Source organism: Panthera leo, chromosome D1 (genome assembly GCF_018350215.1).
Source record: "Panthera leo isolate Ple1 chromosome D1, P.leo_Ple1_pat1.1, whole genome shotgun sequence".
NCBI lineage: Eukaryota > Metazoa > Chordata > Mammalia > Carnivora > Felidae > Panthera > Panthera leo.
In genome coordinates, this window is record NC_056688.1 from 64728519 (window position 1) to 64752287 (window position 23769).

The 23769-nt window shown below is 39.1% G+C and overlaps 2 protein-coding genes across 2 annotated transcripts; one reads left to right on the forward strand and one right to left on the reverse strand.

Moving 5' to 3' along the window:
• Positions 1-255: 255 nt before the first annotated feature.
• On the reverse strand, positions 256-1248 carry LOC122201253 (olfactory receptor 10T2-like). Its single transcript, XM_042907160.1, has one exon. The coding sequence runs from the start codon at positions 1246-1248 to the stop codon at positions 256-258; it is 993 nt and encodes a 330-aa protein (XP_042763094.1).
• Positions 1249-21214: 19966 nt separating this feature from the next.
• LOC122201254 (olfactory receptor 10T2-like) lies at positions 21215-22207 on the forward strand. Its single transcript, XM_042907161.1, has one exon. It carries the CDS (start codon positions 21215-21217, stop codon positions 22205-22207), a length of 993 nt encoding a protein of 330 aa, XP_042763095.1.
• The last annotated feature ends 1562 nt before the right edge of the window (positions 22208-23769 follow it).

The following is a 23769-nucleotide window of genomic DNA, read 5'->3' on the forward strand; positions in this document are numbered from 1 at the left end:
GGTTTTCCAAACTGCTTTTTGATATGTTTACTACATGCGTGTGTGCCTGTATGTATATGCATTTATATGCGTATATGTACACATATGTGTAATAACATTTTTAAATATTTTTTCATCTTAAAATATTGTAAAACTACCTGTGGTTTTGTAATAGGAAAGGAGTGAGACCAGGGCATATCAGACAATTAGAATACACTTTAATTGCTTTGCACACAAACTAATGATTTTATTGGAAATACTCTACTTTTTCCACTTTTATTTATCAACAGTCTGTACATTTTTAATGTCCGGTGTTCTTCTACTCCCCATCTGAGGGATGAACCTATTTGTCTTGCCTAATACCTTCCTTAGAGCTGTCTGCATGTCTTTGTTTCTGAGACTGTAAACGATGGGGTTAAGCAGAGGTGTCAGCACTGTGTATGTGACCGCCATCAGCATGTCTTCACGGAATGAGTCCCTGTCCTTGGGCCTCAAATAGACAAAGCCAGCAAATCCATAGTGTATGCACACCACAGTGAGGTGGGAGGAGCAAGTGGAGAAGGCCTTATACTTCCCCTTGGCAGAAGGCATCTTCACAACTCTGGACACAATGAAGACATAGGACATCATAATGAAAACAAAGCTGCCCACCAACACGAAGGCAGAGAGCACAAAAATAGCCATTTCGTGATGGGAGGTGTAATCACAGGCAAGGCAGACCACAGGTGAGATGTCACAGAAGTAGTGCTCGATGATGTTGGAGTCACAGAAAGACAAGTTGAATACAGTGATGACGATGCACAGAGAAACCAGGAACCCAGCCATCCAAGAGGCCATGATGAACTGAAAGCAGATCTTATGGGTCATCAAGACCTTATAGCGCAGTGGGCTGTGAATGGCAGTGTAACGGTCGTAAGACATGGCAGCCATGATGAAGCAGTTATTGGCTCCCAAGCCAAAGAAGAAAAACATCTGTGTGGCACACTCAGGAAGAGAGATGGCCTTGCTATCTGACAGCAAGTCCACTAGCATGCGGGGGATGATTGCCATAGTGGTACAAGTTTCTGAAAAGGACAGGCCACAGAGGAAAAAATACATGGGGGTGTGAAGGTTGTGACTCAGCTTGATGGCCACCATTATGCACACATTTGCAGCTAGGATGGTCACATGGGAGAAGAAAATCATCACAAAGAGGAGACCCTGCAAGTCTGGGAAACTGGAAAACCCCCACAGAAGGAATATGCTCGCTGTGGTATGATTGCCCATCATCCTAATGCAGGCAGCAACTTTCTTCCAAAGATGCAGAGCTTCTTGAGGTTAAGACTCTGAGATGGTTATAAAAACCTGCCACTACACAGATCTCACCTAGACTTTAATCAGGGGAACTGGAGGAAGTTTCAGGCAACTCTTCATGGGAGAGTCTGAGAAAGGGATGCTAAATACACTGGATTGATGTCAAGTTCAGGAGTTAGAGTGATCAGAATGATTCTAGTATGAGAATCTGTATGAATAACTGAGGGTGGGCCCAAATATCTTCTTGGATCCTACTCACAAAACGCACTCTTATCTCTCTCTTTTCCAATCAGGATCTGAATGTAATCAGGAAAATAGGAATAAAATTGCTTTGTTCTCACCGACTGAATTTTGTGATGACACATTTTCAAATACTTTTTGAGATCTACTGGTAACTTGGTAGTTTGGTGCGCTTAGTAAACTATTGATTCAATGAGCAATATAATTCAAAAATTTAAATTGTTTAAAATGAATATGTCATTTAAAAAATTTAAGGAGGTTAATGCAATACTTTTTCATCAGTACATCACCATGAACCAGCTCCAAAGGTGATAACTGTAGCAATGAATAGACCATAGAAATGAAGATAACATGTTGTAACTTCTGCTAGATTTCTATCCATAGCAGTATTCAGTTCACAAAGATTAAAAACAAAGAGATATACAATATTATTTGCTTTTTAATACATATCAATAATTTTAAAGTTCTTAAAAACTTCTCATTGAAGTTTTTTTCCATTGTGTATATACAATATAATGGAGTAGTTTGAACTTAACGTGATTTTGAAAGTACTGTCTCATTCTAGAATGGCATATTCTGGTCATAACATTCTAGTCAACTTTCGAGTTTTTAGCAAAACATCCAGGATATTTTCTAGCAGGTATAGTTGTTATGTGGTTTGCCCTGAACTGCAGATCTGAATAGAATCAGCTCAAATTTCTCAGATCAATTTGGGAAATCATATTTCTATTTAGATTTTTCATTAAACATCTGGTCTTATAACAGGTGAGGACAGAGAAGTGATAGGAAGACACTTGATAGAATTTTAATTAAAAAATTTTGTATTATTATGTTTATTTGTTTTGAAAGAGGTGGGGAGAGAGAGACAGACAGAAAGACAGACAGAGTACAAGCAGGGAGGGGGCAGAGAGAGAGGGAGACACAGAATTAGAAGCAAGCTCCAGGCTCTGAACTATCAGCGCAGAACCTGATGCAAGGCTCAAATCCACAAGCTGTGAGATCATGGCCTGAGCTGAAGTTAGACGCTTCACCCAGATGCTCCAAGAGAATTTTAATTTTAACTTCAGTCACTGTTAAAGGTGAAGGGAAAGAAAAATAGTAAAGTATCAGCAGTGGAAAATGAAGGAGTGTACAAGAGAAAGAAATAAACACTGTCTGGAAATTCTTCTATAGGGTTCACAAAGATTAAAAACAAAAGAAGACAAGAAGAAAACAAATATATTGTGAGTTGAAGAGTTGCTGTTTTCTATTTGCATTGTTGTTTGTAGGCAAAGAATACAAGAGGAGTCAGGCCAGGTAACCAGTACCTGCTTAATACTTATAATGTGCTGGGGTTAGATAGAGCTGTCTCACATAATCCTCACCAGTCTATATGGAATTCTCATTCTGATTTCTAAAAGATGAAACCAAAGCACAGAGTGGTTAAATGACTATAGAAGTCATTAATTCATTCAATACATATTGACTAAATGCATATGATGTGCCAAGCATTTTTCTACATGGGAAACAACATGGAACCAGACCCATAGGATCTCTGTGATGTGAGAGTGAATGACTGCTTTTGTCTGTGGAGTCAGGGAAGCTCCCTCTCTGAGAGGGTGACATGCTTAAATGAAGACTAGAATGGCAATATGCCACCAACAGGTGAAGATCAGGGGAGAGAACATTACGGGTACGGTTCAGAGCCAACACAAAGATCTATGTGGCAAACTCATCCACCCAAGCGGTCTTTAACCTAGACCCATACCACGCTCCGTTTCCTTGGAAGGTTCCCTGTCTATTCACCTCTAAAGGAAATGTTTTTCCATTCTCATTGCTTCAGCTACCACTTACCTTGTGTGATTCTCCAATTTCTGCCCCCACCAAAAAAGAATCCCCAATGTCCTCTGGCACATTTCCAGTGCCAGTGTGCCCTCTAAGTATTGAACACAGAATTTTCATATTTCCCCCATCAGACCCAATTTTGACTCTTTCCTCACCTTTATTTACCATTAAGCCACTTACAAAATTCCAGATGTCTGATTGCCCTCATCTTTTTTTTTAATTCCCCCTGCTATAGTTCTGGAACTTTCCCACAGGGTGGATATGGTACCTGCATAGTTGTTATTAGGCGTAAATCTGTTGCGTCTTTATTTCATTCACCACCCTGTAACCAGATGTTAGATTCCTAAACACAGGATATGTTAAGTCACTGATAGCATCAAAAATGGTGAATAGCTGTGTATAGGAGGAAATCAATATACCCCAGCATGATGTCCAATCCTCATCACAACTGATCCCCAAATACTGTTCCTGGCTCAGTTTCTATCATATCCTTTTATCTACCCAATCAGGCAAAGTACCCTCCATTTTCCATGTACCTCACGATCCTCATGCTGCCGTGCCTTTTCTCTTTTTCAGATTTTATTTTTAAGTTTATTTATTTATTTTTGAGAGAGAGAGAAAGAGAAAGACAGTGCACGTGCATGGGAGAGGCAGAGAGAGAGGATCCCAAGTAGGCTTCGCACAGTTAGCACACAGTCCCACCTGCCAGTTGAACCCACCCATGAACTATGAGCCAAAATCAAGAGTCGGACGCCAAACCCACTGAGCCACCCAGGTGCTCCTGCTCTGCCTTTTTTACATGGTGTTCTCTCTGCCTCCATTTTCCCTGCACCATTTTATTTCCTATCAGACTTTTACTCATTTTCCAGGCCCTAGTTTAGATTAATTTGACTCCTCATTCTCTCTTGTCCAAATTTTCTAGGTTCTACGATCCTAACTAAAAAGTGTCTCCTGCATTCTACTCTACCTCTTGTTTGGATTTTTATAACAGCCTCACCTTTTCCTCTCCCAGTTCTATTCTTCGTCTACCGCCAGCTTTTCTATGTTCTACCTACAATCATGCTACATCTCTTCAGTGTAGGCTTCTTTTAGATCTCCTTTTCTTACACACCAGATAATTCTAATAACTTCTAATCTTTATTGCACGAGTCAGTTACACAACCTCCTACATCCTCATAGCTATCCTAAGAGATAAGTACTATCACTATGATCATATTTGCAGTAATAAAACTATGGCTTAGCAAGGTACTTAATTTGCCAAAGGTGATAAGGCTGTAAGTGTGCACATGCAGTGTGTTTACAGCAAGGCAGTGAGTCTGGAGACCTATTTGCTTGATAATAGGGCTAGTTGATAATAAAGCCTCCCACACGAAAAGTGCCCTGGCATGGCATCCAAGGTCTTACCTGTCCAGCCTCATTTCCTGCTGCTAACCTTCTCCATATGGGGAACGTCCCACTGTTTCCAAAAAAAGTACGTCCTTCAAGGCTCTCCTACTTTGCACATGTTGTTTTTGATAACCTGTAATGGTCTTCCTGCCCTTCTCTGCCTGCTAAAACTTAGCTCTCATGAGCAAATGATTCAATGTCTCCTCCCTCTTGAAGCCTCCTCAGGCCTCCCTGGTTGTGTTGGTCATATCTTCTTTCAGATTCACATCTCATTTTATTGTGATGAGATGAAGCTTTTTTAAATTTTAAATTAAAAAAAAGTTTTAGCTTGACTCCTATATTTGATAGGGCAGAGATTTATTTTAAAATTTTGTCTCTCCCAAGTTACAGGGTAAGCCTCATGAATGCACAGTTTTTGCTAAGATTTGTTCACAATCTGAAGGAACAAATGGGATAGCATATTCTACAGAAAGCCTCCATGGTTACCACTTCAATGTACTCATCAATACACTACTTGGTCGACTCAGTATTTATTTTATTCGGACATGCACTGAAGATAATTAGTTGCTCTCTAAATAGATTTTAAGAGTAATGTTACCTAGTAGTGTGAGTGCATATTTAGATGCTTTATACATTCTTATTTTAATTTACAAGAGGTGAACAAAAAATTTCTCAAAATTCTAGCAGTGGTTGCGGAAAGTCCAAGAGAAACCACCATTTGTGAACTCTAGACATAACCCCTATTTACTGTAGTATTGAATCACATTTGACCTACATAAGTGATCATCTACTAAGGGGCATCCCAGTATTGCTAGAGGAGCTTTCTGAAAACAACACATCTCCACTCATATCCACAAGTTTTTTGCAAGCTTCTCCGAGAAACGTCCAGGGTGTGAGGGTATATGTACCCTGCACAATCTTTCTCGCGGTTTTTGGTTGAAAAGTTTTGACTTTCATGATACATTATTTTCATATATGTTGATGGTAAATTCTGTTTTTAAAATACTATTCTAGTACATTAGTGGTAGAAAATTATGTCAATATGACATTATTTCCATTCTTCCCGATGACTTTGTTAGGTGCTGGAGAGCAAGACGCCTATCCAATTTCTCAGCCCTTCTGTTTGTTTTCCCCAAGCCCTGCCCTCTTTATTAACCTGGCTTTTGCCTTGAGTTTACTACCCTATTCTCTGTTTTCAGTTCTCCAAATCTTCCCTTGTGGGGTTTTTGGATTCCCTCTCTACCCAGAAGTAGGGAGTTGACATTTTTGATTTCTAGCTTCTCTGAGGCCACAGTTTCTTTAATACCTCCTAGCATGCTATTAACCCCATGGGTACTTAATTATTAAAGAATATAGAAAAATGTTCATTATAGGGAGTAAAACAACTGTAAAATTCCTACCTTCCACAGAAAGATCACCTCCAGTCCTTTAAAATCACAAGGTATTAAGCTACAAGAACGTACAGTCTTGCAACTCAGGTGATTTTCTACAGTTCTTGCTGTGAGTTCATGTGTCTCCTAATTCAGGGATAAGTTTTAAGGCTATTTTTCCCTTTGAATGCCTGTGATGAGTCCCCTCTGACACTAGAGTCTCCAATTACATAAAAGGTTGAGTTTTCTCCATTCCTTAAGAATGGAACTCAGTACCATGAAGATTTTAATGAGAGTTCTTGGGCCACTGGAGACCATTATCTTGAGACCACTGTTTTCGACACCAGGAGTCTTGTGCTCTATGTATCTAGTACCCAGTGTGATGTCCTCAAAAATATTTTTAAATCTCGAGGAAATCCAACATGTTGAAAATATATCTTGGGATATAGATATTCCCTCAGGGATGTTTTACTCCCTGTCAAATATCATTTATTTTGTAATTCTGAAAATTTGCCAAGTCCCTCAGATCTCCTCTGCCCTATACACAGGGCAATGGAAGGACAGGTCTGGAGAAGCTATTGCCTGGGGAAATGTTCAGAGGAAGGGGAGTAGGAAGAAAATGAACACACAGCAGGAGCACTGTGATTTCTCTCTCATGAGGCAACTCTGCTGGGGAAAAACTTGCTAAAAAAGAAATTCCCAAGCACTAACTGCTATTCATGATATTCACAACAGCTCCTAATTGCCTCTCTCATCAGCTTGGACTTCCAAGTCTTCTTCCACCATCGGTGCCATTGTCTACCTAATGTGCAATCAAGTCTTTTCTCCAATATCTGCTATCATAACCCTCAATAATTGTGGCAAGCCAGTCACTACTCTGTCTCTTGATTACATTCTGTGCTTTCCTCATTCTGAAGTCTATTCTGTCTGGAAATTCCTTTTCCTGAGTTTACCTATCCAAACTGCTGCCCATTCTTAAAGGTTCAGAACAAATACCTATCCAAGAAGCCCTTTATTTGTATAAAGTTAAAAAAAACAAGAGAAAAACTAAGGTCATTAAGAAGGAATTCTATTAGGAGAAATATTTTTATTTTCAAATTTTTGTTTAAATTCTAGTTACTTAGCATATAGTGCAATATTGGTTTCAGGAGTAGAATTCAATGATTCATCTATTACATACAACACCCAGGGCTTATTATAACAAGTGCCCTCCTTATTACCCATCACCCAGTTAGCCCATCCACCTCCCTCAATCAACCCTCACTTTGTTCTCTATCTTTAAGAGTCCCTTTATAGTTTGTCTCCTCCTCTCTTTTTTCCCCCTCCCAATATGTTTATTATCTGTTTTGTTTCTTAGATTTCACTTATGATGAAATCATATGGTATTTGTCTTTCTCTGAATGACTTATTTCTCTTAGCATAATACATTCTAGCTCCATTCACGTCATTGACGATGGCAAGATTTCATTCTTTTTGATGGCTAAGTAATATTCCTGTGTGTGTGTGTGTGTGTGTGTGTGTACACATACATACCACCTATTCTTTATCCACTCATCAGTTGATGGACATTTGGACTTTCTCCATAGTGTGGCTATTATTGATTGTGCTGCTATAAGCATCAGGATGCATATATACTTTTGAATCTGTATTTTTGCACCCTTTGGGTATATATCTAGCAGTGCAATTGCTGGATCACAGGGTAGTTCTGTTTTTAACTTTTTGAGGAACCTCCATACTGTTCTCCAGAGTGGCTGCCCCAGTTTGCATTTCCACTAATAGTGCAAGAGGGTTCCCCTTTCTCTGCATCCTCAATCTTATGTTGTTAATTTTAGCCATTCTGACAGGTATGAGGTAGTATCTCATGGTTTTGATTTGTATTTCCCTGATGAGGAGTGATGTTGAACATCTTTTCATGTGTCTCTTGGCCATCTGGATATCTTCTTTGGAAAAGTGTCTATTCATGTCTTTGAGAGGCACTTTTTAAAAAATTTGTTTTATTAAAATTTTTTAATGTTTATTTATTTCTGAGAGAGACAGACAGAGCACAAGCAGGGGAGGGGCAGAGAGAGAGAGAGGGAGACACAGAATCTGAAGCAGACTCCAGGCTCTGAGCTGTTAGCACAGAGTCCAACATGGGGTTGGAACTCATGAACCGTGAGATCATGATCTGAGCTGAAGTTGTATGCTCAAATGACTGAACTATGCAGGTGCCCTAAGAGACACTTACTTTGGATGTCCTCCACTGCATTCCAGACCCTCAGTCCTAACAGATGTGATGCAACAGTCTAGTGAGCTGTAGATAATGGTACGATGGAGCTTTTAAACCAGAGAGACATTTTTTGTGTCTTTCCTATATGTCTCTTGCCAAGCCAGTGAACAGCTTCTTTGAGAGCTGGCTGCTAATGTTCACAGCCACACTCTTTTGAAAATTGCTCCCCACTGAAAGGAGACTGGAAACATCTGGGGGTGCAAGTTCTCACTCCCAGGGTGGCCCATAGCCAACAACTGAATGAAACAGTGATTTAGGAACAATGATGACAAACACACCCTATTGCTGCAGGGTAGGACAACTCTGAGGTGCCATTCCTTGCTCCAGTGCTCTCTGTGGGATCAGAATGAAGCTACACTTCAGCAGAGCCCACAGCTTTATCTGGCTTCTCCTGCTTCTCTCTCATCCTTAATAGTTTTCCCTAGAGATCACTCCTCACTAAACCACTTGCATAAGAAGTGGTCTCTAAGGCTTTGCTTTTGGAGAACTTGTCATAAGACAGTCTCGATGCATATGCAGGAATGAGGGCTGTATATACTCTACTATGCACACATAAAATAAAAAAATATAAACATCAGGTTCTGATTGCTGCCTCAGGTTCCTCCTCCCTGAGAGACTAGTTCTAACACCCATCACTGACAGTCATGTTGGTGGAATTTCTGTCTATGAGTCTTTTTGCACTTGCTCCTTGCTGTGGGGATTTCTATTTGCTGCAAACTGGCTCTGATTAGTAGAGTCTGGACTAACTCAAGTCAACCATTTTTTCTGTGATTTTGTTCCTTTAGTTTAGTTCTCCTGTTCTGATATCAGTATCCCTGCAGTTATCCCCTCATTGACAGCTGGCTCCATCATTGTGGTCACGGTGTGTGTCAGAGCCGCCTCCTAGATCTGTATCCTCATCACCATCCTGAAGATGTGCTCCACCAAGGGACGCCACAAGGCCTTCTCCACCTGTATGTCCTACCTCACAGAGGTCACTCTGTGCTATGGGACCATCACATCCATTTATGTGATGCCCAAGTCCAGCTACTCAATGGACCAGAAAAGGTGGTGTCTGTGTTCTGCATGGTGATGATCCCCATATTGAACACCTTCATCCACAGACTCAGGAACAGTGAGATGAAAGGGGCTCTGAAGAATGCGCTTGGCAGAAAAATATTTTCTCAATGCAATCTGTTATTTTATGGTATTTGATATAATAATATACCATAATAATAATAAAAGGAGGGGTGCGTGGTGGCTCAGTTGGTTGAGCATCCAACTTTGGCTCATGTCATGATCTCACGGCTCGTGAGTTCAAGCCCTGCATCAGGCACTATGGTGACAGCTCAAAGCCTGGAGCCTGCTTCAGATTCTGTGTCTTCTTCTCTCTCTCTGCCTCTCCCCACTTGTGCTCTGTCTCACTCTCTCAAAAATAAACCAACAGTAAAAAAATAATAAAAGGAAATAGTGCCTATGTTCTAAATATATTGGTCCATATGTCATAAGCCAGTATGGAGTTTTCTAGTAAATGAAGGGGGTGGATTTTTTTATATCAAATTGTAAATCAGAGGCCCATGGTGAGTTACTTTAATGAAATGAGATTCATAATTAGAAACACACATTGATTCATGTGAAAAATACCTTATCGAAGTTGAAATTCTTTTAAAATATAATTCACATATTTTCTTTAAAAGTTGTTCTCTGCCATAAGGTAGGGTTCTTGTACCTCCAAACCTTTAAGACATTTTCTATAACATTTTATCTTGCAATGAGTGTGATAATTCTAAGTATGACCGAGTACCTCTGAGAGGAAATGACAAAGTGGAACCACGTAGAAAATTGATGGAACTGTTTTCTTACAGGAAGGTTATCTGCAGAAGATGGGCTTTGTGAACCCATGACATTCTGGCCTGTGTACCTGATCTCTGGCCCCGTAACCATATGGTGGCAAGAGAAGAAGAGGAAGGGGTGTCCCTGACTGACCTGTGAATTATATCAGGCCAAAACAGGTGACTTCTCTGTGAGAATGAGCAGGGTTCCTGGCCTCCTTAGGGACAAGGAGTGAACAAACTCTTGGAGTGACTCATTCATGGCAACCCTATCCTGCTCAGGAAACTGGAGAGAACTGGATTTTGACTGCCCCCTGCATAGACTTAACCACTTTCATAGGCTGAAAACAACCACACTTATTTACTTTTCCTGTCCCCTCTTTAGCATTTCAGACACACAATCTCTTTTTGCTGACAAACTCAAAGGGCACTAATCATTTCATTCATTCATCTGTTCTTTCATACATTCAAAAATTATATTGAATGATCTTTTTGAATGCATGAAAGAAATATAATCATACTGAATGATCTTATATTCCAGGGATTGTCCTAGGCTAGGGAATATATATGGCAAGCATGCAGAGATACCTGCCTACCTGGAATGTATCTTCTAGCATGGGAAAGGCAATAACATAAAGAAGTTGGTGATACAGATTACTAGAAGGTAATACAGATTATTATAAAGCAGAGTAAGGAAGACTAATGTGTTAGGAGATGAGAAGGGTCAATGCAGGTCTCACTGGGAAGATAACATCTAAGCACAGATGCAGGAGGTAAGGGCATTTCTTGTCTTGTCAGGCCATATGGTTACCTGTGTGCATATGTGCAAGTTTAGTCTTCCACTCATATGCATATAGTTTACCTTTGAGGCAATGGCTAGCTTGACCAATCCAGTGGTGAGCACAACCAAAACAAATGATACAATGTTAAACATATCTTTAACACCACATTAGAGGATAACAAGGAATTGCCTCACCAGTGACTGTGAGAACCCAGAGAAGTAGACCTAACACTCAAAAATACTTTTGGGGTTGCCTGGCTGGCTTAGTCAGTGGAACATTTGACTCTTGATCTCAGGGTTATAAATTTGAGCCCCATGATGGGTGTAGAGATTACTTAAAAAATCTTTATTAGGGTGCCTGGGTGGCTCAGTCAGTTAAGTGTCTGACTTCAGCTCAGGTCATGATCTCACAGCTTGTGAGTTGGAACCGCATGTCCGGCTCTGTGCTGACAGCTCAGAGCCTGGAGCCTGCTTCAGATTCTGTGTCTTCCTCTCTCTGCCCCTCCCCCACTTACACTTTCTCTCTCTCTCTCTCTCTGTCTCAAAAATAAACACACATTTAAAAAATCATTATTAAAAAATGCTTTTGCCATGAGAGAATTTGACAAGTCAGAAGGAAGTGTTGTTATCAACCCAGGCTGTGGATTTAGTGCTCTTTTGGGACGAGAGGAGGATAAGTCACCATCTAGGACAACGTCTAGGTGACAATTCTGAACGAAACACCTCACCTGTATCCTTAGGATAAAGGGAAAACTGAAGTGAACAAGTCTTGTGCAGATCTGCAGCCCTGGAGATGTAGAGTCTCAAGCCTTGACTTGGATAGAAGATGGCCAAGGACAGGTAGTGCCTCAAGGTGAACTGAATAAGCAAAGAACTCAAGCCTCAATTATTCCTATCAATGATTATTCAAATACGATAACTAGCACACAATGAAAGATAAAGACTAGCAAGAAAGGAAACAAGGTACCAAACGTCGGAGGCAGTGCAAACAACAAACAGCAGAAACAGAACCACTCAGATTTAAGATATGGGAATTAATAGACACAAACTGTAATAATACTTTCTTTACAAAAAAAAAAGATAAAGAAGACGATAGCAATGTCAACATCCTGGATGTAGTATTGTACTATAGTTTCACAAGATGTTCCCATTAGGAGACATTGGGTTGAGAGTACACAAGGGCTGGGAAACGGACAATGCCCTCATTAAAAATATTGAAGGCATACAAGAGCTACAAAAGCAAAAATGGCTTGAGTGCCCATGATCCTGGAAAGCAGAAAAAGCCCATTCTGGGAGCTCACCATCCTGTATCACTTTTCACCTTGAGGAATTGGCTAAATGTAAAGTAGTGTCTGAGAGGCTAAAAAACATACAACCAAGATTACTTGCTGATAAACCAAACAGAGATTTTTGAAGCTGTAAGAGGCTGGGGAAGTTATAGTTCAAGGTCAAGCAAGGAGGGAGGGTCCCAGTAAAAATCCTATGTTTTCAACTGGAACACTCAGAGCATTTGACTTCGGCTCAGGTCATGACCTCACAGTTTGTGAGTTTGAGCCCCATGTCCGCCTCTGCACTGACAGATCAGAGCCTGGAGCCTGCTTCAGATTCTGTGTCTTCCTCTCTCTCTGCCCCACCCCCCTCACACTCTATGTGTCTCTCTGTCTCAAAAATAGATACACAAACATTAAAAAAAGAGTTCTTAAAAAAATAAAGAAAAATTAATAATAATGAACAGTGATTTTATAAGTACCACCTTTCAAAGTTCTCTGCACAAAACCCAGAACTCTTACCTCATACACAGACAGAACACAGAATTTTTCATGACTGTTCCTTGTTAGTATACAGAGACACAACTGATTTTTGTATGTTGATATTATACTCTGCAACTTTCTTAATTTGTTTATCAGTTCCAACAGTTCTTTGGTGGGTCTCTCGGATTTTCTATATGTAAGATCATGTTATCTAAAAACAGTGACAGTTTTACTTCTTCCATTCTGATTGGATGCCTTTTAATTCTTTATGTTGCCTAATTGCTCTGGCCAAGACTTCCAGTACCATGTTAAACGAGGGATACTAAGAGCAGATATCCTTTTCTTATTCCTATTCCTGGAGGAAAGCTTCCAATCTTTCACCATCGGGTATGATTTTAGCTGTGGTCTTGTCATTTACGGCCTCTATTATATCAGGGTCCGTTCCTTTAATTCCTAATTTGTAGAAAGTTTTTATTATGAAACTATGTTGAATTTTGTGGATTCTTTTTCTGCATCTGTGGAGATGATCATGAGATTTTAATTTTTTTTATTAATGTGGTGTGTCACATTTATGACCTGCATATGATGAACCATTCCTATACGCCAGGGATAAATCTCAGTTTATTATGGTATCTGGTCATTTTAACATGCTGTTGAATTAGGTTTGATATTATTTTATTGAGAGTTTTTGCTTCTGTGTAACTTAGGGAACTGGCTTCTAATTTTCTTTTCTATAGTGTCCTCATCTGGCTTTGGTATCAGAGTAATGCGGGCCTTGTAAAATGAGTTTGGGAATGTTCTCTTCATTCTTTTGGGAGAGTTTGAGGAGAATTGGTGTTAACTCTTCTTTAAATGTTTGTTAGAATTCATCAATGAAACCATGTGGTCCTCAGTTTTTCTTTGAAGCGATAATCAAAAACCTTCCAACAATCTCTACTCATTATTGGTGTTCAGATTTTCTATGTCTTCATGTCCAGTTTTGTTATGTTCTTTCTAGGAATTCATGCATTTCTTCTAAGTCCTCCAATTTGTTGGTGTTTAGTTGTTCATAGTAGTCCCTTATGATCCTCTGTATTTCTGTGGTATCAGCTGTGCTGTGTCCTTTTTCATTTCTAATTTTGAGTCTTTTCTCTTTTTTTATTAGTTACTCAAAGATTTGCCAATTTTATTTTTACTTTCAAAGAAGCAGATCTTAGTTTTGTTGCTCTCTTCTGTTTTTTTTTTTTTTGTCTCTTATTTATTTCTGTTCTTATCACTGTTATTTCCTTCCTTCTGCTAACTTTGGGCTTAGCTTGTTCTTCTTTTTTTTAGTTCCTTGAAGTGTAAAGTTAGATTTTTCTATTTTCTTAATCATTTTTTGTGGAGATATAATTGACATATTACATTATATTAGTTTCAGGTATACAACATAATGATTAGATATATGCATGTATTGTGAGATATCATCACAAAAAGCATAGTTAACATCCAGCACCACACATAAACAAATTTTTTCTCTTGTAATGAGAACTTTTAAGATTTACTCTAAGCAAATTTCAAGGACACAATACATTAACGATAGTCACCATGTTGTACATGAACTAATAGTTTGTACTCTATGACCGATATTATCCCATTTCTAACACCGCTTAACCTCTGGTAACCACTCTTCTACAATTTGTTTCCCTCAGTTCAATTTTTCTAGATTCCACATAGATACCATGCAATATTTTTCTTTCTATCTCTTGCTTATCTCACTAAACTATATGTCCTCCAAGTTCATACACAGTATTGCAAATAGTAGGATTTCCTTTTTTGAAGGCTAATATTCCATTATGTATATATGTAAGTTTCTTTATCCGTTCATTTATCAATGGATGCTTAGGGTGTTTCTTCCACAGTTTAGCTATTGCAAATAATGCGGCAATGAACATGGAGGTGCAGATACCTCTCTGAGATATTAACTTCTTTTCCTTCATATATATACCCAAAAGTGAGATTTCTGGTTCATATAGTAGTCCTATTTTAAATTTCTGAGGAACCTCTATACTATTTTCAATAATGGCTATATGAATTTATATTCCCACCAACTGTGTACAAGGGTTTTCTCCACATCCTCACCAACACTCGTTATTCCTTGTCTTTTTGATAATTTTCATTCTAATAGGAGTAAGATGATATCTCATTGTGGCTTTGATTCACATGTCCCTGTTGATTAATGATGTTGAGCATTTTTTCATAAACCTATTGGCTATTTGTACATCTTAGAGAAATATCTATTCCGTTCCTTTAACCCCTTTTTAATCAGTTTGTGCTATTAATTTATGAGGTTCCTCATATATTTGGATATTAATCCCTTATCAAATACATGGTTGGCAAATATTTTATCCCACTCCATAAGCTGTCTTTTTGTCTGATAATGTAATACACTACACCAAAGTAATGGATAAAAATCATATCTCAATGGATGCAGAACTAGCATTTGACAAAATTCAACATCATTTCATAATATAAAACTTCCAAAAAATTATGTGTAGAAGCAACAATCAACATAAGAAAGACCATGTATGACAAGCCCACAGCTAACTTCATACTTAATAGTGAAAAGCTGAAAGCTTTTCCTGTAAGATCAGAAACAAGTTGGAGATGCCTAAACTTGCTACTTTTATTCAACACAATTCTGGAAATCCTTGTCAGAGAAATTAGGCAAGGTAAAAAAAAAATAGAAGGAACATGAAATGAAAGATATAAAATAGTCTGTTTTTAGATGACATGATCTTATATAGAGAAAATCCTAAAGACTCTACAGAAAACTGTTAGAACTAATAAATGAATTCAGTAAAGTTGTAGGACACAAAATCAACATACAAAAATCAGCTGCATTTGTATACAAAAAAAGGAAAACTAAAATCTTATAAAATAGAGGGCATATGATTTGATTCCATTTGTATGGAATTCCAGAACCTACAAGACAAGCCATGGTGAAAAAAATAATCAGAACAATGGGTGCCTCTCTTAGGGGGAAACTAGGACTCGCTGGGGAGGGGTATAAGGGATACTGTTCCCAGGCTGATACTAATATTCTTTTTTTAATGTTTATTCGTTTTTGAGAGAGAGCGAGTGAGCATGAGTGGGGGGGAGGGGCAGAGAGAGAGGGGGACAGAGGATCCAAAGCAGTATCTGAACTGATAGCAGCAAGCCCAATGAGGGGCTCAAAGCCATGAACCGTGAGATCACGACCTAAGCCGAAGTCAGATGCTCAACCTACTGAGCCACCCAGGTTCCCACTAATATTCTATATAATGAGAGGTGTTTGAGTTACACAGATGATGCATTTACCAATTCATAGTGATCATACACTTAAGATTAGCATATTTTACTTTATGTAAATTTTCATAAGGTTGCATAGAATAAAACATGTAAGAGGTATTGAACTGTAGTTATTGATATGTGTACAAAGGTATTAAGGAGGAAGTGTACTGATGTCTGCAATTTCCTTTGTACCGTAAGATGGATTAATACATGGATAAAGTACAAAGAGACATGTGATAAAGCCAATATAGTAAAATCTTAATGTGTGGCATAATGTATTTTCCAAAAATGGTGACAGCAATAATTCCAGTCCCACATGTTCTTCCAGAACTTTGTCACTGTCCCATCAAGGGCCATAATCTCTTTTTACCTTCTAGAACCTGGGTATTACTTGCAGGCTGTCTGAATGAAAAGAATTCAGTACAAGTGAGGTGGAATATAAAAGTTGATATGGCATCCATTTGGCTCTCATGGAATGCTCATCCACTGAACCCAGCCACCATGCACATGCAGAAAGGTTCAATCCCAATGTAAGGTCTCACACAACAGCTAACCATCAACAACCTGATTAGAGTGTGCAAGATATTTGAGATCTCTGTTAATCCCTATTGAACCTCTCTGCATGAATTTAGTTAGACCCACTAAGATTTGGGTTTAATAAAATAGTGGATACTAAGAACAGTTTAGGTCCTGGATACACAGATGCCAACAAGATAATTATTGTAGCATGGCTTTGTGTTTCAAAAATTTCAGGGATCCTGGGTGGCTCAGTCAGTTAAGTGTCTGACTTCAGCTCAGGTCATTGATCTCGCCTGAGTTCAAGCCTCCAAGTTGGGCTCTGTGCTGGCAGCTCAGAGCCTGAAGCCCACTTTGGATTCTCTGTCTCTCTCTGTCTCTGTCTCTGTCTCTCTCTTTGCCCCTCCCCCTTGTGTTCTCTCTCACACAAATAATAATTTAGAATAGATAGATAGATAAGAATTTCATTACATACTGGGAAAAAATTTTGAGTGGCCCTGCAGTCAATGGAGGTTTCAATTACAGTGGATTTTCCTCTTCAGCAAGAGTTATTTCACAAGGAAGCAGTCACAACAACGTTCTGTGTTCATTATTTTTTCTCCACCTTTCTTCTGGCCAATTCCCCAGGCAACAGCCTGTATGACAGGCTCCTCTCCCTTGGCCTGCTCATAGGACAGAAAGACTTCCAGGACTTGGCACATTTTCAAAACTAAAAAAAATAATGGTATTGAATATGAAGTAAAATACTTGAGGGACTCCTTCATATTCCAAAATGTATTTGAACAAGTTGAATTTCAAATGCTTGATTTGTTTTTTCATATAAATAAGAGCAAACTTCCCTGAATAATCACTAAGTTATATCAAAATAAAAACAAGGTTTTGTGGACATCACAATGAGTTCTAGGTCCACAGAGAACAATCCTCCTGGTATCTAATAGAAAGGAAGAAACTCGGAGTAGTGTCAAGGGGTCATGGTCTCAGGTGACCACGAACCTCTCACTGGAATGTGCATGGAACTCAGCTCTGACCATAAGTAATAGAGAAGATGCTGCCCTAAGGTTATAAGAGACTTTGTAATTTCAGACAGAGTGAGCTCATCACAGTCATTCAAAGGACAAAATGGCTTAAACACTAATCTTTAAAGGGCACTAGAGAATTATAGAAAACTGTACATGAGCACAAGTTCCTCAAACAGCTTACTGTTTTCTTCTTTTTAAGAGTTTGGAAGTGACTCGTCTTTGACATAAGGTGGGAATTTTATATTTCTATTTATCACAAACATTGTGCTCTATCCACTAATAATGAAGTAGCTGTGGGGGTTAATCAGCAGTTAAAAGTAATGCATATACTAAGGGTACAACTGGATGGAGGGAAATGCTGTAGTTTTCCTATTCCTGGCACAATTAGCACACAGACAAAGCTATGAGAGGTTAGAAAGCTGCAGAGAACAGGACTGCAAACTCCATCCCAAAGCCAAGTGCGCAGCCGAGAGGGAATGACTCTGCACAGCCAATAAGCAGAAGGGCAAGTACAGCATCACAGGGGACTTGTGAGCAGGCAAGTGTTGCTGAGCCCCTGTTGGAAAAGTTGTCTCTACACCATGCGATGTTTTAGCAAATGGGAATGGAACTAGCAGGCACTTGTCACTTATTATCTGATAAGATAAGGATATGTGCATAGCATTGTAACCCTGCTAGGAGGTATATTTAGGGCCATGGAGAAAAGTAGCTACTTGCACATATGTAATAGAACAGGGTTTGGATGTGAACACAGGTCCCTCTAATTCTGCTCAATACCCCACCCGCCCCCACCGCCACCTTACAAAACAGACTGCAATATAATTCCAGGTCTAATCTCAAGGCTAATTTGGTGATTTCATTGTATCAAAAGAATTAAGCAGGAAAGAGTAAAGAAAAACATTTATAAAATCCTGCAATTTCCATATTTTACCCATTATTTCATCATAAATTTCACTGTGAACCATTGGCAATTTGATTCTTTGTGGGACTCCCCCACCCCACATACCTTTTTCCCTTTGACTACTTGGTGGACCATTTGATTTCATATTTAGCAGTTGTGATGTTTAAAAACAAGTATTTCTTTGGTGGATCTAATATATAGCTTCATTAAAAGACCCAAGGAAATAAGTTTTCTCATATATATATATATATATGCATATATATGTACATATATATGTGCATATATATATACATATATATATATGTATACATATACATATATATATATGCATATATATGTATATATATATATATATGAACTCAGAAAGCCATTTACAACTAGAGAAAACATAAGCCTTGTGAAACTATGTAAATCTTGTTAATTTCCTATAAGAATTCAGACCTATAAATCAATAAAGCACTCTTTTATTTTCCCATTAAAAATATCAGGGATGCCTGGGTGGCTCAGTGGGTTAAGCATCCTACTCTTGATCTCAGCTCAGGTCTTGATCTCAGGGTTGTGAGTTCAAACCCTGTGTTGGGCTCTGCGCTGGGCATGGATCCTACTTAAAATTCTAAAAATATCCCTATCTTCTCTGAAAATTGTTGAAAACCTAACTCAAAGCTGACTTTTCTTCTGATTGGGTTGGAAGAAACTTAAATGCACTTTTCCAAACACTCGGTTGTAAATATTCACCTTTGAATGTTGCCCTATGATCACAAATTAAGCGTAGCTGTCAGGAAAATTCTCCAGTTCAGGCTGGTGAGGAATGATGAGTGACATAGTGATCCCAGCACTCCCCAGACTGGCCAAGGTTTTGATGTACCTCTTGGGAGGTAGATTGGCTTATGGTGTCCACTGTGCAGGGTTTCGAATGGTAGTGGGACAAAAGAATCTGCCAGGTGGCTTACATCAAGATGCAGCCTCAAATTATGTAGGCCTCACTGCTAACTCAGAGAAATTAGACATACTAAATCCACCTGCAAGGGTGGGAGCACGGATAAACCAGGAAACGGGTTTTTCAGAAAAATAAATCACTTAGGTCCCTTTCAGTCTACAGAAGTGTTATAGCCCAAGGAGGGTGAGTTGATCACAAAACATCTCCTTCAAACTCTGCCCTTGGAGAGTGATTGGAAGTAATGAGAACGATGTCATACTGACGTATTCTCAATCACTAGCTCCCTTGAGTATTAGGAGGAAAGCAGGATTTATCATCACTACAAAGGAAAAAAGAAAGTAGCAGAGTCATAGAGTTTCAAATAATCCCAATTTCTCCTTATGTTTTTCTTTTCTCCTCTTTGAAAAACATGCCAGAAACCTGGGATGGATGTGAGTGAGGATATGTAACTCTCAAGAATGCTTCCCTGGTGACCTAGATATGTCCCTATTATAGGAGAAGCTGTGGCAATTGTGTGCTATTTGGTCAAATAAATATTTGTGGAATTCATGAATTGGCTTTGGATAGCCAGTTAAACAAACCTATACCTTAGAGTCCATGTTTGTAACATCAGGACCGACATCCCTACCACAGAGTCACAGGAAGAAATTTAGTGAGAAAATTCTATCAAACGCAAAGCATATTGACCAGCATATTTCAGATGTGAGTAAATACTGGTTACCTGACTTGCCTCCTTGTATATTTTTGGCCCAGTAACTGAGTACACAAGGATTATACAAACTTTACAGCTAAAGGTATATTTTCTTTTTTTTCTCTTCAAGCTTTGTGGATTCTACAAAACATGTGTCTCTACCATTCTTTCCCCAAACTTCAACTGCACACCAATGTCTTCTCAAGGTTTTCCTTTCCTTTCCAGACAATAGTGCCTGAAACCAAACCCACATTGTGTGGGAAGTACCTGTGTTACTTTCATCATGTCATCTAACACACAGAGTGGATAGTTTAAGAAGCAATGGAAATGACCTGAAGAACTTGAGTTCCTCTAAGAGCTGGGCTGCAAAGAAGCTCTTGCCACCAGTGAACCCATTAGAAAATGTCCTGGAAATTTTCCTGAAAGTTCAAGAATTCAACAGGGTATCATGGACACAAATGAGCCATCCAGGATGGCATAGCCTCTCCATAACCATTTTGTCTCTAAGATATGCCTGAATGGGAGACAGGGATTGAACACCTCCAGCCTCAACTTACTGTCATAAATAGGAAACCAACACAAATTTCAAAATGGTAAGTTCATTAATTACATCTATTCATTGGCATAATTGTTAGTCAAGCAGCCACTGCCTTCTGGGGAATAACTCTAGAGATTCCAGGAATGTTTGGAAAATCTTTTCCTTACTTCTTAAACTAGTAGTGATTCAGTCAACATTGTTAGGCACTTCTGTGTGCCAAGCTAGGACTAAACCACATAAGCATTTTACGCCTGTTACTTCTCATACTCCTGTAGGTGAGAAAGTAACATTTTTTCCTTCATATTTCCCTCTTTCATGCAGATTCTCACTGTACAGGACAGAAAGGGGTGATATGAGGGGGTTCCCAGAATATATTTTAGCCTACTCTGTGGCATTTAGGCAGATTCTTCTACTAGAATCTTTCTCCTCATCACTCTGAACTTGAATTCAGCCAGATGCATTTAGCTCCCATTGCTTAGGTTCTCTCATTAACATTTGTCTTGCTGTTGCCCAGGAGCCCTTGATTAAAGGTCAGGTGACCTCAGTGCTTTTTATTATCTTGAGTATTGACCTCAAGAATGTCTGCACCTGTGGGAGAAAGTTACTGAGCCTAATGAATGATGGACAATCATACTACAGTGAGCACATTCCTTCTGTGGGGGTTTTCCAGTTTCCCAGACTTGCAGGGTCTCCTCTTTGTGATGATTTTCTTCTCCCATGTGACCATCCTAGCTGCAAATGTGTGCATAATGGTGGCCATCAAGCTGAGTCACAACCTTCACACCCCCATGTATTTTTTCCTCTGTGGCCTGTCCTTTTCAGAAACTTGTACCACTATGGCAATCATCCCCCGCATGCTAGTGGACTTGCTGTCAGATAGCAAGGCCATCTCTCTTCCTGAGTGTGCCACACAGATGTTTTTCTTCTTTGGCTTGGGAGCCAATAACTGCTTCATCATGGCTGCCATGTCTTACGACCGTTACACTGCCATTCACAGCCCACTGCGCTATAAGGTCTTGATGACCCATAAGATCTGCTTTCAGTTCATCATGGCCTCTTGGATGGCTGGGTTCCTGGTTTCTCTGTGCATCGTCATCACTGTATTCAACTTGTCTTTCTGTGACTCCAACATCATCGAGCACTACTTCTGTGACATCTCACCTGTGGTCTGCCTTGCCTGTGATTACACCTCCCATCACGAAATGGCTATTTTTGTGCTCTCTGCCTTCGTGTTGGTGGGCAGCTTTGTTTTCATTATGATGTCCTATGTCTTCATTGTGTCCAGAGTTGTGAAGATGCCTTCTGCCAAGGGGAAGTATAAGGCCTTCTCCACTTGCTCCTCCCACCTCACTGTGGTGTGCATACACTATGGATTTGCTGGCTTTGTCTATTTGAGGCCCAAGGACAGGGACTCATTCCGTGAAGACATGCTGATGGCGGTCACATACACAGTGCTGACACCTCTGCTTAACCCCATCGTTTACAGTCTCAGAAACAAAGACATGCAGACAGCTCTAAGGAAGGTATTAGGCAAGACAAATAGGTTCATCCCTCAGATGGGGAGTAGAAGAACACCGGACATTAAAAATGTACAGACTGTTGATAAATAAAAGTGGAAAAAGTGGAGTATTTCTAATCAAATCAACCCTTTGTGTACAAAACGTTTGAAGTATTAACTAATTACCTAATATATCCTGGCACCAGCATTTTTTCTAGTACAAACTATATATAGTTTTAAAATATGTGTAAATATGTGTGTATGCATATATACATATAAGAATGCATCAGTGAATCAAAACATGTTTTGTGACACAGTATTTTCACAGTAAGAGCTGAATGAATCTGTTAATGGATTATTGTTTTGGTGTCATTTCTAAGAACTTTTTGACTAGTTGTACATTTTGAATATGTTCTTCTCTTTTCTCCTATTCTTAAGGTTTATCGTTATACATTTTACATCTAGGTCCTTATTGTGTTTTGAGTTAATACTTATATAAATTGTGAGGTTTTATGTTGAGGTGCTTCTGCCCTCCATGGATGTCTCATTCCTCCAGAGCCATTTGTTGAAAGCCCTTCCTTTCACTGTATTCCTTTGTACCTTTTAAAAAAATCAGCTGAACACACTTGTATAGGTCTTTCTCTGGGTTCTCTTCAGCCTCAGTGGTTTATACATCTATTCTTTCATCAGTACCACACTTCCATCAGTATCCTCCACTTTATTCTTCTCTTTAAAAATTATTTTATATATTCTAGGACCTTTCTTTTTTAGTGCTTAGCATTTAGTGCTGTGAATTTTCCTCTTAGTACTGCTTTAGCTGAGTCTCACATGTATTGATATTTGCCTTTTTATTTTCATTCTGTTGTATGTTGTTTTTTAAATACTGTGGTCCCAGGTCTTTTTTTTTTTTTTACCATTTATTTTCTGTTTAGAGAACTTACTTTAGCAATCACTCAAAGGTAGTTTTGTTAAACAGAGCAAATTTTCATAGCTTTCCTTCATCTGAAATGTCTTTATTACTCCTTCGTTTCTGAAGGCTATATCTTGCCAGTTGTAAATACATTTGCCAATTCTTTGCTTTTAGTACAGATGGTCCCTAACTTATGACAGTTTTGGCTTGTAATTTTTTTTAACTTTACATTGGTGTGAAGGCAATTTTCTTTCAATAGAACCCATACTTCAGTTTTGAATTTTGACCTTTTCCTGGCACTTGTGATACTGGGTGGCGGCATGGAGTTACAACAGGAGAACACACAACCGATAACACTCACAACCATTCTGTACTCACACAACCATTCTGTTTTTCACTTTCAGTACAGCATTCAATAAATTACATAAGATACTACTTTATTATAAAATAGGATTGTGTCAAATGGTTTTGCCCAACTGTAGGCTAGTGCTAGTGTTCTGAGCATGTGTAAGGAAGGCTGGGCTAGGTGTTCTGTAGGTTAGGTGCCGGGGTCCAGCCCCAGCAGGTCCAGGGGTTCCTGAAGGATGAACAGCATTGGCGAAAATAAAATAAAATAAATGGATACAGACAACAGCAGTGTGTTAGACTGGCTGCTTTGTTGTAGCAAGCATGGCATTATATTTGTTAGCAAATTCCTTGTAGCGTGTGTTATCTATGTTTCTCGGCATTACCTAATTCTAAAAATGTTCCTTTGTGTAGTCACC

What these genes read in the sequence shown, in the direction of transcription:
- LOC122201253 (XM_042907160.1), bottom strand. Translation starts at nt 1,248, where the DNA reads ATGATGGGCAATCATACCACAGCGAGCATATTCCTTCTGTGGGGGTTT.
- LOC122201254 (XM_042907161.1), top strand. Translation starts at nt 21,215, where the DNA reads ATGATGGACAATCATACTACAGTGAGCACATTCCTTCTGTGGGGGTTT.